Source organism: Penicillium arizonense, assembly GCF_001773325.1.
Source record: "Penicillium arizonense strain CBS 141311 chromosome Unknown PENARI_contig008, whole genome shotgun sequence".
Classification (NCBI taxonomy): Eukaryota; Fungi; Ascomycota; class Eurotiomycetes; order Eurotiales; family Aspergillaceae; genus Penicillium; species Penicillium arizonense.
In genome coordinates this window covers 262,714-276,377 of record NW_019173285.1, presented here as the reverse complement: position 1 = coordinate 276,377, position 13,664 = coordinate 262,714, and the positions used below count along the sequence as shown (strand labels likewise).

Below are 13,664 nucleotides of genomic sequence, written 5' to 3'. Positions count from 1 at the left end.
GAGAGGGAACAGGGTTCAAAAGGGTAGTTATATGAAGATCTCAGTCTCCTGGCTGGAAGCTCCAGCGCAAAGTATTGCGGCAGTGTGGAAGGAGCTATGATGTTGATCTAGTCAACTGACGTACCGGGCTGAAGCTTTTGCTGAAACGATATCCGGTCACGTGATGATATCAAAGCTGCGAGTAATGAACAGCTGGATTTGGCCGTACCACTAAGTGGCTCTGGCTGTCTGATTTACTGTCAAGATTGAGTCCATCGCCCTGCTTGCAATTGTAGCTTAACGGGTACAATCTGTTCAATTTCAGCGCAGCAAATACAGCCAAGCTCATCGCATACTATTCAATCACCACGTGACCACGCGACCCGCGATTCACGCGTCGATCAACTCCACGCTCGCTCTCAAACAAGCCAAGGCGTCAAACCCCCATTTTTCAAGCAGTTTACCGGAGCACGATCTCAGCACAGATAAAAAAATTAGCAATCGGTCAACATGTCTCTTCAAACTCCCCGCATTCTCCCCTCCCACCTCCACGCCTTCCACCCCTCCAGCGCTGGTTCGCACACCACATACACCGTGCGTTTACTCGGCACCGTCACCGCATTGCACGGCAGCACTGGAACCCTCACCTGTGGAAACAACGGTGATGTCACACTTATCTTGAAGTCCGATGCGCGGCTGCAAGTCGGGAAGCTGGTTGAGGTTGTTGGGAAAGTGGCTGATCTTGAGGGTGGTCAGGTGTGTTTTATACTCTTCTTCTCTGGGGGGTTGCTGGCCTTGAAGGCTTGAAGCTGGGGCATAATACTTATGCGAGAGTGGCATGCTAATGTGGGTTAACTTATAGGGATACGGACTTCGTGTTTTGGGCTCTACGGAGTGGGGTGACCCTGCTGATTGCGGTATGTATCCTTCCTTTGCTTTGATTAAGCAGGATATGTGTACTGTACCGAGATACTGATATGTAATGCAGATTACAAGATCTATGAGCAGGTTGTCAATGCTACGCATCGGTTCACAAACATCTTTTACAACGTCGAGTAAAGGATTGGCAGGCGAGAACTTCAAGCATATGGGTTGTGCTTCTTTCCAGTGAAAGTGAACTGTCTGTCTGTGATGCTTGATGGCCTGCTGTGTTGAGTGGAGTCACTGGAAAGTGTGAACTTCTCCAAAAAGACAGCATTGATTCCATATGATGTTGCAAGGCAGGCCTTAGCGGACTACCAAACAAGGTCTATCACCCGCATGGCCCAATCGAAGCCCGTCAATCTTGCAATAGATTAGACGATCTCATGGCGAGGACGGATTCGATGTTGGTCGAGGTATTGACACCGTCACTGTGGTTTTTCTTTGTGATTCCCTGACTTTTTGCATTTTACATACGAGGTTACGATCAAATCTTTTCCCAAGGACCATTGAGCTAGTCCACTTTGCTGAAACTCGAACATCGAGCGAAATTGTAGAGTAGGTCGAGTAACGAGAAAGTAACGAAAGGTCACGAAAGGTCACGAATAGGTACACTGGGTACAGCCTTCGAGACTTGAAAAGTCGAGAGCATGAAAGGTTGAGGACACACGAAAAGTTGAGGACACACGACAAGTTGAGGACACACGACAAGTTGAGGACACGCACAGTCGAGAGATCTGACGCAGCCGGCATCAAAGCCAAGTCCTTTCGCCTATGATCTCCTTCTACACGTATGAACCGTGAGACCAGAGCTAGTGTTGTGCTCGTTCAAGCAAGCGTTAAGCTTCTTTCAGCCACATGCAAATCTAACGAAAATCGTCCAAGGCGAGAAGGCACATGGTCACTTTTTGTCCCATTGAAAGCTGCCCTCACAACCTTCCATCTTCTCTCTTGCCCACTCACTCATTCCAACATGCATTACCAATGCCAAAGCTGCTGCATGTGCTTCGCCGTCAGAGAGGACTGTGAAAAACACATGGACTTAAAAGACCACAGAACTCCCTCTGCCCCCGGATTTCTTCAGGGCCAGGCACACGATGGGAACTCGAACGAGCAACTCCAGAGGTCTCTCTCATATGCCACGACGGGCACCCAACTCACTCGTGCTCTGAATGCTTACTATAAGCATACTAGCATACGATACAACCTGGAAACAGGACTCAACGAAAGTGTCCACAGCTACCATTCCATCGATGTGATTCTGGACACAACCAGCAACCGGGCCAAAAACTATGGATGCGCGGTGTGCGAGCGTCAGTTCAGCTCCCTGCTAGCTGTCAACCAGCACATGGACGTGAAGAGCCACTGGCCGGAGCAGTCACAACGTCCGCACCGCGCTCCACCTGGCTCTCGACCCATGGGCATTGCGGGCCCAGAACAGTTGTGGCCTGAAGAGCCGTTGCCTGCTTTACCCAACATGCAACATGGTTCTATCGACGTGAAGGAACAATATAACCCAGAAACAGGTAGATACATCTATCAATCCGTGAGAATTAGCAACATGAGAATTAACATAACAGGCGTTCACTTCACGGGAGGGTTTCCGTGCGAGACGTGTGATCGTCTGTTCAGCACCCAGCAAGGTGCTAACCAGCACATGGATGCTAAGGAACACTGGCCCCAGCCCCAAGATCAGCAACGCACTCACACAAACACCAGCACCAGCACCGGACCAAACACGAGCATACGACCTCACACACGCGCAGGCATCAGACCCCGGAGATATGCAAGACCAGTAGCAGCAATCATATCCTTCAAATGCGACACTTGCGAGCGTGTTTTCAACACCGAGGACGGAGTTGTCCAGCACATGGCTGTCAAGGCTCACTGGCGTATCTTTGGATGCGACCTCTGCTGTCTTGAGTTTCGGACTCGGGGCCAGCTCGAGCGACACACTGCCACCCATGACTCTTCGGAGCCAGAAATAAAGCGTGAACCAGATGTCCCTTTCGAGACAGATATCCCTTGTGAGATATGCCATCTGGTATTCCCCACTGCAAATGCTGCAGATAAGCACATGGCCGAGGTGCATTTTTGCAAGGAGTGCGGTGGGTTGGTCACAGATACGAACACGCACATGGAATGTTCGATGCTGTATGTTGAGGCTTTTTTGCGAGCTCAGTATACCTAAGGAAAGGCAGCGCCGGCAGCACGTTGAATTTGCCGCCTGGAGCGGCGCTCACCCTTAGCTCTTTCAAGCTAAAGAGAAGCGCTCGAGGTTCCTAAACAGATTGAAACTCAAAGTTGAACTGGACACAGTGCCGATTCCTAGTCTGAACTCTCGTTTTAAATGACATGCGGTTACTCCTAGCTTTTTCTTCTCTGATACCCGCAATATCATTTGTCCTTTTTCCTTTCTCTGACATTTGCTGGCCTTGGGCATCTGATCTGCGCTGTTCTTTTTGTACTTAGAAGCACATCGCCAAGGGACAACCTACAGCCAAATACCAAAGCATTTATTACCACCTGTGGGACTTCTTCACGGAGAGTTGTCATGTATGAATATGTATGGCTTAGATCCAATATTAATTATTCACTTCCCCTTAATACTTGTCATAAGTCTAGTCAATTGAACAAACCATCATTCCCGAGCTTGCATAACAGCCACCGTACTCGACTACCCACACACATATATGTAGCTATATATACCGGATTTTAGGCCGCGGCTGCGACTTGCCCAATTACGGTGCCGCCGCTTTACGAGGGCGCCCAGGGTCATGCTCACTAATCATTTCTTAGCATCGGGTCTCTCGTATTTTCGTGGTGGCTGACCCTTCGCATATTTAGAACATTGTTGTACTTTTTAGACTCATTACATGTACCGTTCATTGTGAATGCTAATCATGTCAGCCATCTACCGCTGGTTCGGCCCTCTCTACGACGCCCTCTTCTGCCCATCTCTTCCCTTCACCGTGCGATGGAGATTACTCGCACTCCAGCCTATCTCTCTCCTCGCAAACACTATTCAGTACTTCTCGTCGCGCGGCCGAGATAAGGGGACAGTGATCTGGATTCCGCTTCGTACGCCAGGCCTGTCCGCCCGGGCGATTATCTTTATCCCATCAGAATCGTCGCTCCCACGCACAAACAAAGGTATACATCTTAATATCCATGGAGGTGGATTTCTCGGCGGCCTGCCAGAAGGACATACACAATTTTGTCGAAAGGTGGCCGCTGAGAATGGGTGTGTTGTCGTCTCCACTTCGTATCGCTATGCGCCACGGTATACTTTTCCGGCAGCGCACGAGGACGTGCAAGATGTGGCCGAGTGGATGATCCAGAACGCAGAAAGGCTATGGGGTGCAGATCCAAGGCTTCTCACTGTCAGCGGATTTTCCGCGGGCGGGAATCTTGCGTTAGGAGTTGCCCAGCGATTGCATGGATCCGATTTTTGTGTCAAGGCGTCCGTGACCTTTTATGCGCCGGTCAGTAGCTTCTTTGTTCAAAGTTCTGGCTTTGGGAGCTAACACTGTATGGCAGGTTGACCTAAGATTGCCTCCGTGGGAGAAGCCGAAACCGCCAGGATTCCCGGCGAAGGACCCATTGGAATTTCTGTTACCTCTGATGGATGCATACGCAGGCCCGGATCGACAGAGGAACCTGGAGAACCCATTACTACACCCAATACTGGCTGATATTAGCTCACTACCGCGAAACATGCTGTTTGTGGTTCCCAGTGTCGATATTCTTCTACATGAACAGACGCTATTCATACAAAGACTAGAAGAAGAAGCTGCAGTGATTAATCGCCAGATATCACAGAATACAGAATATACCCGGAAGAAGCCATCGGAAGGTATTGCATTGGGCCCTTACCAAATTAAGAGCATGTTCTTCGACGGTCAGATCCATGGATGGCTAGAAGGTAACTTAAACTGTCAATTTCCTGGTTTGATGACTATGACTATACTCACGAGGAATAGTTCCATCGATCTTCATCGACACCAAGATTAGAGACCAAGTTTTCGATGACGCTGTTCATTTCCTTAGTGATGTTCATACCTCGAACGTGGAGCATCAGGGATGAAAGGGGCGCGGAGCATGTATATGTATCGTAGTTTTCTGTGAAATTATATTGAAAAGTCTCACCTCAATGGTAATGGTGAATGTCTGCTGAAAGGTTAGCTTTGTTATCGTTCAAGTGTCTAATACAGATACCTGAAGATAATCGACCGGGTATGGTACAGATGGAAGGTTGTTACCCTTGTCATTTGATATGACTACGGTTGTATGTTGCTCGGCAAAATATTCATATAACGTATGATTCATCAACGAAGATCTCTTCCTAGCTACTAACTTACATTCAATATACTGCATCTTCATACAGCCAATCAACAGACCCTCACTTGGTCTCCTCAGTATGAACGACATTCGCCTTCTCCTCGTCCTCCGGCAGATCATCATGGCCTACCGCCTCATCAAATGCATCCACCTTAGTCGATGCAAACTTCCTCGCGCTGACCTTTCTCTCAAAAAGGATATCCAACTCGGCGAATGTCCTTCCCGCCGGCTCGGGTACCCTGAAATACACGTAAATCACACACAACCCACAACTTCCAGCCCAGAAGAAACCGGCGAAGTTGCCCCAATCCCAAGCACCCGGATTGAGCATGTAGGGTGTCAACACGCTACAGATGATATTGACCACGATATACATGGCTCTTCCCAAGACGACCGTCTTGATCTGCAGCCTGCGCGTCGACAACTCCGCAACCAGCGAGTAGCACACCGTGCCGACGGAGAGCTGATAACAAACCGCCCACCCCAGCATGAAACTGCCTGTTGCCAGCGACGCCGCGTCCTTGTGCGAGTCGGGCACCAGGCCCAGGAAGCCCATAATCAGCAACATGACGAATAGCGCACACAAGCCGACCAGATACAACGACCGACGTCCAATCCCCATCGTCATCAGAAACCACGCCCCAAGCACACCCGCCATATTGATCCCGTACTGCCCGATCGCGAAATCATATGATTTATCCGTGGACAGCCCCGCCTGCTGCAGGAAATAGGTCGAGTAGTTGGAAAACGAGTTGCCGCTCAAGTTCTGGATCGCCCAGACCATACACACAATCTCCGTGCGGCGCAAGTCCGTCCCCCGGAAACAGTCCAGGTAGGTGGCGCCCTCGGAAACGGACTTCTCCAGCGCGTTGGTGTGGACCATCATCGCGACGGTTTCGTCAGCATTGAAGTCGGTTTCGCGGTCGAGGCTGGTTAAGCGCAGCAGTGAGTTTTTGGCGTCGGCGAGACGGCCCTTGCGGACGAGCCACCAGGGAGATTCGGGGGCAAAGAAGATGCCAATCAGCAACGGGACAGGCCACATCCATTGAAGGGCATAAGGGATGCGATAGGCCCATTCGTCTTCGCGCCCGAGCATGGATTTGATGACGCCCAGACCGATGGCTTGGCCGAGGCCCCAGCAGAAGTTGACGTAGGTGGTCAGGTATCCGCGCAGAGCGACGGGACAGACTTCGGCGGCATAGCTGATTGACAGGGTTTGGAAGACACCCCAGGGAATGCCGCAGAGGATCTCGGCCACGAGTAGGACCTGCACATTGGGAGCTGTGAAAAAGATGGCGGTGAATCCGATGATGAGAGTCAAGGACGCCATGACGGTGTATCTGTATCCGATGCGTTCGGAGACCCAACCGTTCAACAGGAGACCGATACTGTTCGTTGATATCAGCCAGGAACCCTCAAAATGTGTGTAATGTGCCTAGATGTGGATTGGATTTTTTTACATTTCCCCCACGTTCACACCATTGCTCAATCCCGCCTGCCACGGCGCCGGAACCTGATATGTCCCATCCGCCAACAACTCGCCATACTTCCGATTAAACTGCGGAAAGGCATAAAAGTTCGATAACAGGCATACGTCGTATCCTTCCATGGCGATGCAGGTGGAGATAAGAACACTCCAAGCGACGGCTTTCGGATAAAGCTTCAAACCCTGCCAGAGCGTCATTTTGTGTTCTTTGTCAGTGGCATTTTTGGCATTGTGCAGCATGACCGCATCGGCTTTCATGTTGTCGCCTGTTTCGGTGGAGGAGATAGTGACGCCGTGGGGAGCCGTGATGGCATCTTGATCGTGTTTTTCGGACGCCATTGCCGTTCAGACGATCAAGTCGAACACAAGAGATAATATATTGTGATGACTACGTTAGTTTTGTAGGTAGGCACACGAGCGCTAAAAAAAAAGGGCCAGAAAGATAGGGGAGACTAGTCGTTTTATAGACCTCAGCTGACTGGCGAGATTCGTTCTTCCCCGCAATAAATGCCCCAGACTGATGGGAAACCCCAGACCGATGCGGATCCTATCCCTCCTTAGCTTGACAGTACAATATACGAATAAGGATGGAGAATAGACCACCAGTGGATGCCGTTCTGATTACTCGCCCAGCATTTGTCTTTGCAACCACTGCAACCTTAATATTGAGCCAATCAAGTCGGTAGAGATTCTAGAACTCTACGAGCGAAATTCCCGTTGCCGACACCGGGAAACAGAATCCGGAGAGAAAAACACAGAACACCGTCGGCTTCGGAAAACGATATCCTTTTGGGAAATTACTCCAGGGCGCGTGATTAGCTGGATATATAATTACATGGTTCATGATAAAGTTACTGGAGAAGACACCCCCTTGGTAGAAAGAGCCACCGGACTCTCGGTAGCGTGGAGGCGGCTAAGTGTAGCGCACGTGGTTAGGGCTCGGGCTTCCATGGAGCTTCGAAAGCTTCGATTCCATTATCATGAAAGGCTCGTGTTTCCCACCTCTTCTCTTCTCTTAGATATAGAGATTCAACCCACTCTGCATCCTCACATTGCTTTTGACCACGTCTTTCTGTCGACTACTCTAGGTAGTAGGAGTTTATGATATTTAGGTAGAATTCTGTATGTTCCAGCATGTACTTACACCAAACTAACTCAGAGTACGGATCTACAGCAAGATGAAACATAATGATTATGAATAATTTTGATTTATTGATGTAGTCGTTCTGTCATAAGAAGCCGCATGGAATCTAAAAGATATCCCGGCTATCAATAGAAGCCTATCGCCTGCGTTTCAGGGGAATAACCCGAACAGAAAGCACAGCGAATGTAGCAGAGAAGTCCCGGCAAGGTGCACTTCAGGTCATCAGTTTGAAAAAATAAGGAAATAACAGGGGGTGGGAAATATCACAAAAGCCGTTGCCTGTATGCAACAAAACAAGAGACCACCCATACATGAAGAAAACCAGACGCCGTCGCTTGGAAACTCAAAAGGAAAACACAAATATGATTGGGAGAGAGGACATCAGTAGATGGATGTGACCTCGGTATTAGGCAGAGGGGTTTGCCTGTTGGGCATCGGGGTTCTGGCCAGCAGACTGGGTCTTAGGAGCCGGACGGATGGGGTCGGTGTGGAGAGCGTCGGAGCTAAAGAAGCCGGAGTCGGGGACGACAGACTCATCGAAATTGAAGGGGAGGAATTCGGAATTGAGGTTGTCTTTGTTCACTTCGGATTCGGAGAAGAGGGTGTTGATTAGGTCCTCGGCGGGACCGTCAGATGATCCGGTGGGGGAGACGTAATCTTCTGGGAGCCAGTCGGCCCAGTTGTCGCCGTCGAACTTGGCGTTCTGGAGGAAGAAGTGGTTGGGCTGGTCTGCATCGTCGAAGATGTCGAGGATCATGCCGTCCAGAGATTCGAAGGCCTCGGAATGGAGGCTTTCGTCGGTGGTCAGAGGAGCGAAGGGCTGTTGCTTGTTTGGTGACTTTTGCTGGCGGGGGCTATCCTGACTTGCTTGAATACGCTGCAGGCGCTCGGCTGACAACCGGGTGGGAGTCATGGCCGAGCTCAGATCCTTGCGTCGGTTGGCACTTGGGGAGTTCATAGGCAGCGCCAAACGCTTTTCGACCGATGTATTGGCTCGGGCGTTGCGTCGACGAGGAGTTGGGCTTCCAGTCTGATCAAAGTCGATGGAAGGACTCTCGAAAAGAGTGTCGAGGTCGTCGGCCCGAGTGGGGACGTGGTTCTCCTTCTGACCTCCCTTGTCATCCTTTGTCGAAGCAATGCGAGGGCTGCGACGAGGGGAACAGCTATTTACCATAGAGGCATCAAGTTCCTTCAACGGGCCCTCATTCTGGGCATTCTGGAAAAGCGATCTTCTCAGAGGCTTGGGGGTCGCAGTGGTGCTATCCGCTGATGAGGTGGGACGGGGCTGCGTGCGTCTAGCAGGGCTGGACCGAACGGCACGGCGCATGGCCTCTCTCGCGTCTTGCTTGTTCCAATTGGGAGCCGACTCCTCAGTCGGGTGCTGCGGTTCGGTACTGTTTGCTCGAGAGCGCTTGTTGGGGGAAGCACCTTCGTCGTCATCCATTTGAGGAGTCTCGCCCTCAGCCGGCACAGAAGAAGCTTCGGTGGCTGCCGGAGAAGAAGCTGCCGGCTTGTGGGGAGCAGCCTTGCTCCGAGTTCTGGTGGCAGGGCAAGAGTTGGGAGCCTTGCCATTGCTGGCTCTAGCAGGACGCTTTCTTTTCTTGGCCGCTGGCTGCTTGGACCACTTATGCTCTGGACGCATTTCCTTGAACTTGTGAAGCCACAGACCACATGGGTTGCAGAAGGTCATCTGCTTCCAATGGTCCTCGTTCTCCTTCTTGTAGATCAGGAACTTCTGGACTTCACCCTCGGAGTTCCGATCCAAGACATCCCAGAACAACATGAAAGGGCGCTGCATCATCTCTTCTGCATCCTTGTCACTTCCCTCGACTTCTTTCGACCATGCTCGGCGCCAGCTGGGAGTTTCGATTGAGCCACAGTTTTCGCAATATGGCGGAACCTCTCCTTTGGCAATAGCTTGCTCCAAGCGTGTCTGCATGTTGATTGCCTGCTTTGTCCGCTTAGCCTTGGTGTTGACGTTGGCATTAGTCTTGGTGGTTTCAAGAGGCATGAATTTCACGTCCACGGGGCGAGAAGGCACAATGGGGTCGCTGGCGGGAATGGCGCGCATCAGTGGGTGACACTGGTTGTGGGGAGCAATTGGTCCTGGCAGCAAGGGTTTGGGCGCCAAGCGTTGCGGGCCGGCACTTGAAGAGGGTCTTGATCCAGATGTAGCGGGTCGAGACTGCGCAGGTGGTGCCTGAGTCATAGGCTGATCCGTTGTAATCTCGTCGACAGGGAGTGGGTCATTGGAGGTTCCTTTATGGGGGCCAATGGTGCTGACTGGGGAGCTTGCTTGCACTGTAGGTCGAACAGGGCGTTTTTCCTGAGTGATCTCGTGGGACTCTGCCCTTCTGCGGTCATCCCGGGGTGTGGTGGTCTCATCGTCAAGAAGATCTTCCAATCCGGCACTCATGAAGCCAGAGTCAGTGTCCAAGGCGATGGGTGGCAAGACAGGGCTAGATCTGTTCAGCAGACGGCCATCGAAAACGGGAGGTGATGATGGCATGCTGAAGGATGGCTCGAAGAGACCCTGGTATCGACTATCCTCGGGTGAAGCACCGGTCTGATCTGTACCTGGCATGTCGTCACTCTGGCAATAGGGAGAATTGTATGTAGCTGGGCAAGAAGCAATGCTTGCGATGGATGATTCCCGTAACAAACTAGCTGTAGGTCGAGATCGGCGAGTGAAATCAGATGGCCGAGACATGGGAGTGGGTGGGCGGACGGGCTCTTCATAGGACTGCTCAGCGGCGATAGCAGGGTTCACAGGGGTTGGGCGGTGAATCCGAACTGAGGCCGCGGTACTGGCTGCAACCCGTAGCGAGCTGGGTTGTCTTTCGATGTTCATAGCTGACTTTCCGGGCCAGCTTGCTTGGTACACCTTGGCTCTCTTGCGGGGCTGGGGGTCGGTAGATTCCTCCTCACCACTGCCATATCCGGACTGCATCGAGCCTCGGCGTTGATGATATGATACTTGGCTCTGGAAGTCATTTTCCCGCATAGAAGCACTCGATGAAGGGCGAATAATATCACTGTGAGGGTTGTTGTGTTTGGAGTAAGATTGATGATGGGCAGGTGTTCGAGAACCACCAGGCGTTGAAACTCTGCTAGGAGCATATGAATGTGAAGGCGAGACCGAGCGGACAGATTCGTTAGGTTGGAAGTTAGAGAATTCTCTTGGCGTTGACCCTTCACTCAAGAGCTGGTGAAACCTCTCAATCCCGGAGTGGTGCATCGGCGAGCCGGCGTGGCTTTGGGTCCTCGAGGACTCCAGCAAGGCAGGGTTCTGACGGACAAAGTTTGTCCAAGATTGTGCATCAAAGTCGCCTGGAATGACATTGCTCAAATCGCGGTACTTTTGTATGCTATCGAGGTACTCACTCTGCATGACAGTTGGGACAGGCACCAGCCGCAACTTGACTTCCAGCGTCTCTTGGGCGGCACCCTTGGAGAAGAGGCCGAGGGTGTTTTTGCAGACTCGTCCGGTGACCATAGTCTTTGATTGAGCTTCGTTTGGCGAAGAAGACGACAACACCCATGAGAGCATGCCTTGGCCGACGAGAGGCGTTTCATATTCTGAGTAGTCGTAGGCGTACACTGTGTAATCTTTTCCGAGCTGAGCCACAAGTTCAGGGCTGAGAAAAATGTGTAAGCATGCCACCTTTGTAGGCCGGGGTAGATAATCCTCACCTAGCAGACACAATTGCCTGAATACATGTTTTTAACTCGATCACTCCAATTGGAGTGTTCTCGTCAAGGTAGGCCGTCTGGATATCGAGCACGTGAGGCCATCTGGCAAGGCAATTCGTTTTGTTCTCGCTGTCAAATGTGTAAAGAACCTTCACTGTATGCAAAACATGCTTAGTACTGGAATAGCTTCATTTGAGCAGCATTGGGAACATACGCCTCATAGGGCGGACATCGATGCCATCCTGAGATTCCATTTCATCAGACTTTCTCTGCCCACCATACAAGACGGAGGGTAAAGGGGATAAAATGGAAGCTCCAGGAAGGAGAGGGTCTCGACTTGGTATAGAAGTCGAGGATCCAAGTTGTTGAAGAGTGAAAGAAGAAAGAAGAGATCGAGGAAAGAAATCGTCGACTCAAGCCGGAGGGTTGAGAATGGACCAAAAGGAGGAATTAGCGAGCTGACTGATCAGCACTGCATCTCTAGTATCTGGTCGACCGGGAGAATGGACAGGTTATGCAGGAGGTAGTGGAGGAGCCTTTTCTGCAGGGCTGGAATGTTAGTCCTGGAAGCAAAAGGAAAGGATAGACTGCTTCTTACCTAGGATTGAACAGGGAAAAGATAGGAGCTCCACTAGCTCTGCATAAAGGAATAGTGAGAGAGAAAAGTAGGGAGGGAGAGAGTTAAAGAAGAGAAGCCTTGCATGCGCGAGTTAAGCTATCTCGAAGATCTCCAAACAGACGTGACGCGACGTGACCGCGTCCAATCACGAAACGGCAAAAGGGCTGTGAATTTGGCCTAAATATTCAGGTGTCAATATGCGTGACCACGTGATGCGAGCTCCAACTTCAACGGACAGACACTGCGACATCACACCTCTGAACTTCGCGCCCTCTTTATACCCACCATGTCTACAGCTCCCGACCCCAAGATTCAGTGTGTACTACTTCGATGACTCATTGTGTACGCCAAGCTAACGAGTCCAACAGAGACCTGCTCAACAAGCCGAAGAGCGAACTCACGTATGTACCCTCTGCTTTGACATTCGACATCCCTTCCTCTATTTCTGAGTAATCGCATTTCCCCTCGGTTTCTGCCTGATCTCAGATCAGCGGGATTGTCCACGACGCCCGCATCTCGGAACTTTCTGCAACCGCTATCTCCCATCACATTCTTTACGCATGCGCAAGACGTACATACAGCAGGGGCGAAAAAACTAATCTTGCATTCAACAGGGAATATGAGGTCGCTCTCGTCGAGGAGCACGAGCTCACCGCCGGCCCGTTGTCCCTCCTGCAGACCGCCACCCGCACGCACACCCAGGTCCTGATCTCCTGCCGAAACAACCGCAAGCTCTTGGCCCGTGTCAAGGCCTTTGACCGACACTGCAACATGGTTCTGGAGAACGTGAAGGAGATGTGGACCGAGAAGCCCAAGGGCGGCAAGGGCAAGGGTGTGAACAAGGATCGTTTCATTAGCAAGATGTATGTGCAGACCGTGGACGGATGGATCACCAAGATCTTCATCATCCTTCTCTCTTTTCCGTCCGTTTCTAACCTACTTTTCCATCCAGGTTCCTGCGTGGCGACTCTGTCATCCTCGTCCTGCTCAGCTGAGCACCCAATCCCACCACTCTCCCACATCCATCCCGCCAGGTTTCCAGATCCTGGTATCTTGATCTAAATCCGCGCGAAGGTCACTATCCTGCCATTTGCACAGCACCTCGGACCTACAAAACCGTCACCGAGTTATCATGTAATCGATCTCGATACCCTTTTTTTCACTTTCACTTCCCTACTCCGCCTTTTCTCCCTTGCTTCTGGCCCCGCCAGAGCTAATGGCCTGATACTACCATTGCTGTGTCGGACCCCTCTCTTCAGAAACAGAAAATCATGTCTTTTGAAGTTACCGTTGTGTGCAGGTGAAACACTTGGTTGATCTTTCTTGTTTTTTTTCCTGCGGGGTGGACTACAAAAAAAAAACTTCTCTCGGCGTTTCTTTCTGCGGGCGACTTGGCCCGTTATTTTTTTGTAGAGGGATCGTCGGATGGCGTCTTCCTGGAGCAGGGCCGGTTAGCAATGCATCTTATGGAATGATTTGGT

General features: G+C 51.1%; 6 protein-coding genes across 6 annotated transcripts; 4 read left to right on the top strand and 2 right to left on the bottom strand.

The window, feature by feature from the left end:
• Window positions 1-489: 489 nt before the first annotated feature.
• On the top strand, window positions 490-1,038 carry PENARI_c008G03284 (putative ssDNA binding protein Ssb3; the record flags this gene model as incomplete). Its single annotated transcript, XM_022631376.1, has 3 exons — window positions 490-735; window positions 842-896; window positions 968-1,038. 3 exons carry the CDS (start codon window positions 490-492, stop codon window positions 1,036-1,038), a joined length of 372 nt encoding a protein of 123 aa, XP_022488831.1.
• An 835-nt stretch (window positions 1,039-1,873) lies between these two features.
• Window positions 1,874-3,091, top strand: PENARI_c008G06792 (uncharacterized protein; the record flags this gene model as incomplete). The annotated part of the gene is made up of 1 exon (XM_022631494.1): window positions 1,874-3,091. The coding sequence occupies one exon, from the start codon at window positions 1,874-1,876 to the stop codon at window positions 3,089-3,091; it is 1,218 nt and encodes a 405-aa protein (XP_022488531.1).
• Window positions 3,092-3,803: 712 nt separating this feature from the next.
• PENARI_c008G11439 (putative lipase/esterase family protein) lies at window positions 3,804-4,987 on the top strand (the record flags this gene model as incomplete). Its single annotated transcript, XM_022631662.1, has 3 exons — window positions 3,804-4,385; window positions 4,441-4,825; window positions 4,884-4,987. The coding sequence occupies 3 exons, from the start codon at window positions 3,804-3,806 to the stop codon at window positions 4,985-4,987; spliced, it is 1,071 nt and encodes a 356-aa protein (XP_022488527.1).
• A 315-nt stretch (window positions 4,988-5,302) lies between these two features.
• PENARI_c008G10363 (uncharacterized protein) lies at window positions 5,303-7,066 on the bottom strand (the record flags this gene model as incomplete). Its single annotated transcript, XM_022631619.1, has 2 exons — window positions 5,303-6,629; window positions 6,702-7,066. The coding sequence occupies 2 exons, from the start codon at window positions 7,064-7,066 to the stop codon at window positions 5,303-5,305; spliced, it is 1,692 nt and encodes a 563-aa protein (XP_022488507.1).
• Window positions 7,067-8,277: 1,211 nt separating this feature from the next.
• On the bottom strand, window positions 8,278-11,818 carry PENARI_c008G00761 (putative GATA transcription factor (Ams2); the record flags this gene model as incomplete). The annotated part of the gene is made up of 3 exons (XM_022631289.1): window positions 8,278-11,509; window positions 11,565-11,718; window positions 11,779-11,818. The coding sequence occupies 3 exons, from the start codon at window positions 11,816-11,818 to the stop codon at window positions 8,278-8,280; spliced, it is 3,426 nt and encodes a 1,141-aa protein (XP_022488544.1).
• Window positions 11,819-12,469: 651 nt separating this feature from the next.
• Window positions 12,470-13,178, top strand: PENARI_c008G07228 (mRNA splicing protein SMD2; the record flags this gene model as incomplete). The annotated part of the gene is made up of 4 exons (XM_022631504.1): window positions 12,470-12,498; window positions 12,552-12,584; window positions 12,798-13,046; window positions 13,136-13,178. 4 exons carry the CDS (start codon window positions 12,470-12,472, stop codon window positions 13,176-13,178), a joined length of 354 nt encoding a protein of 117 aa, XP_022488796.1.
• Between the last annotated feature and the right edge of the window lie 486 nt (window positions 13,179-13,664).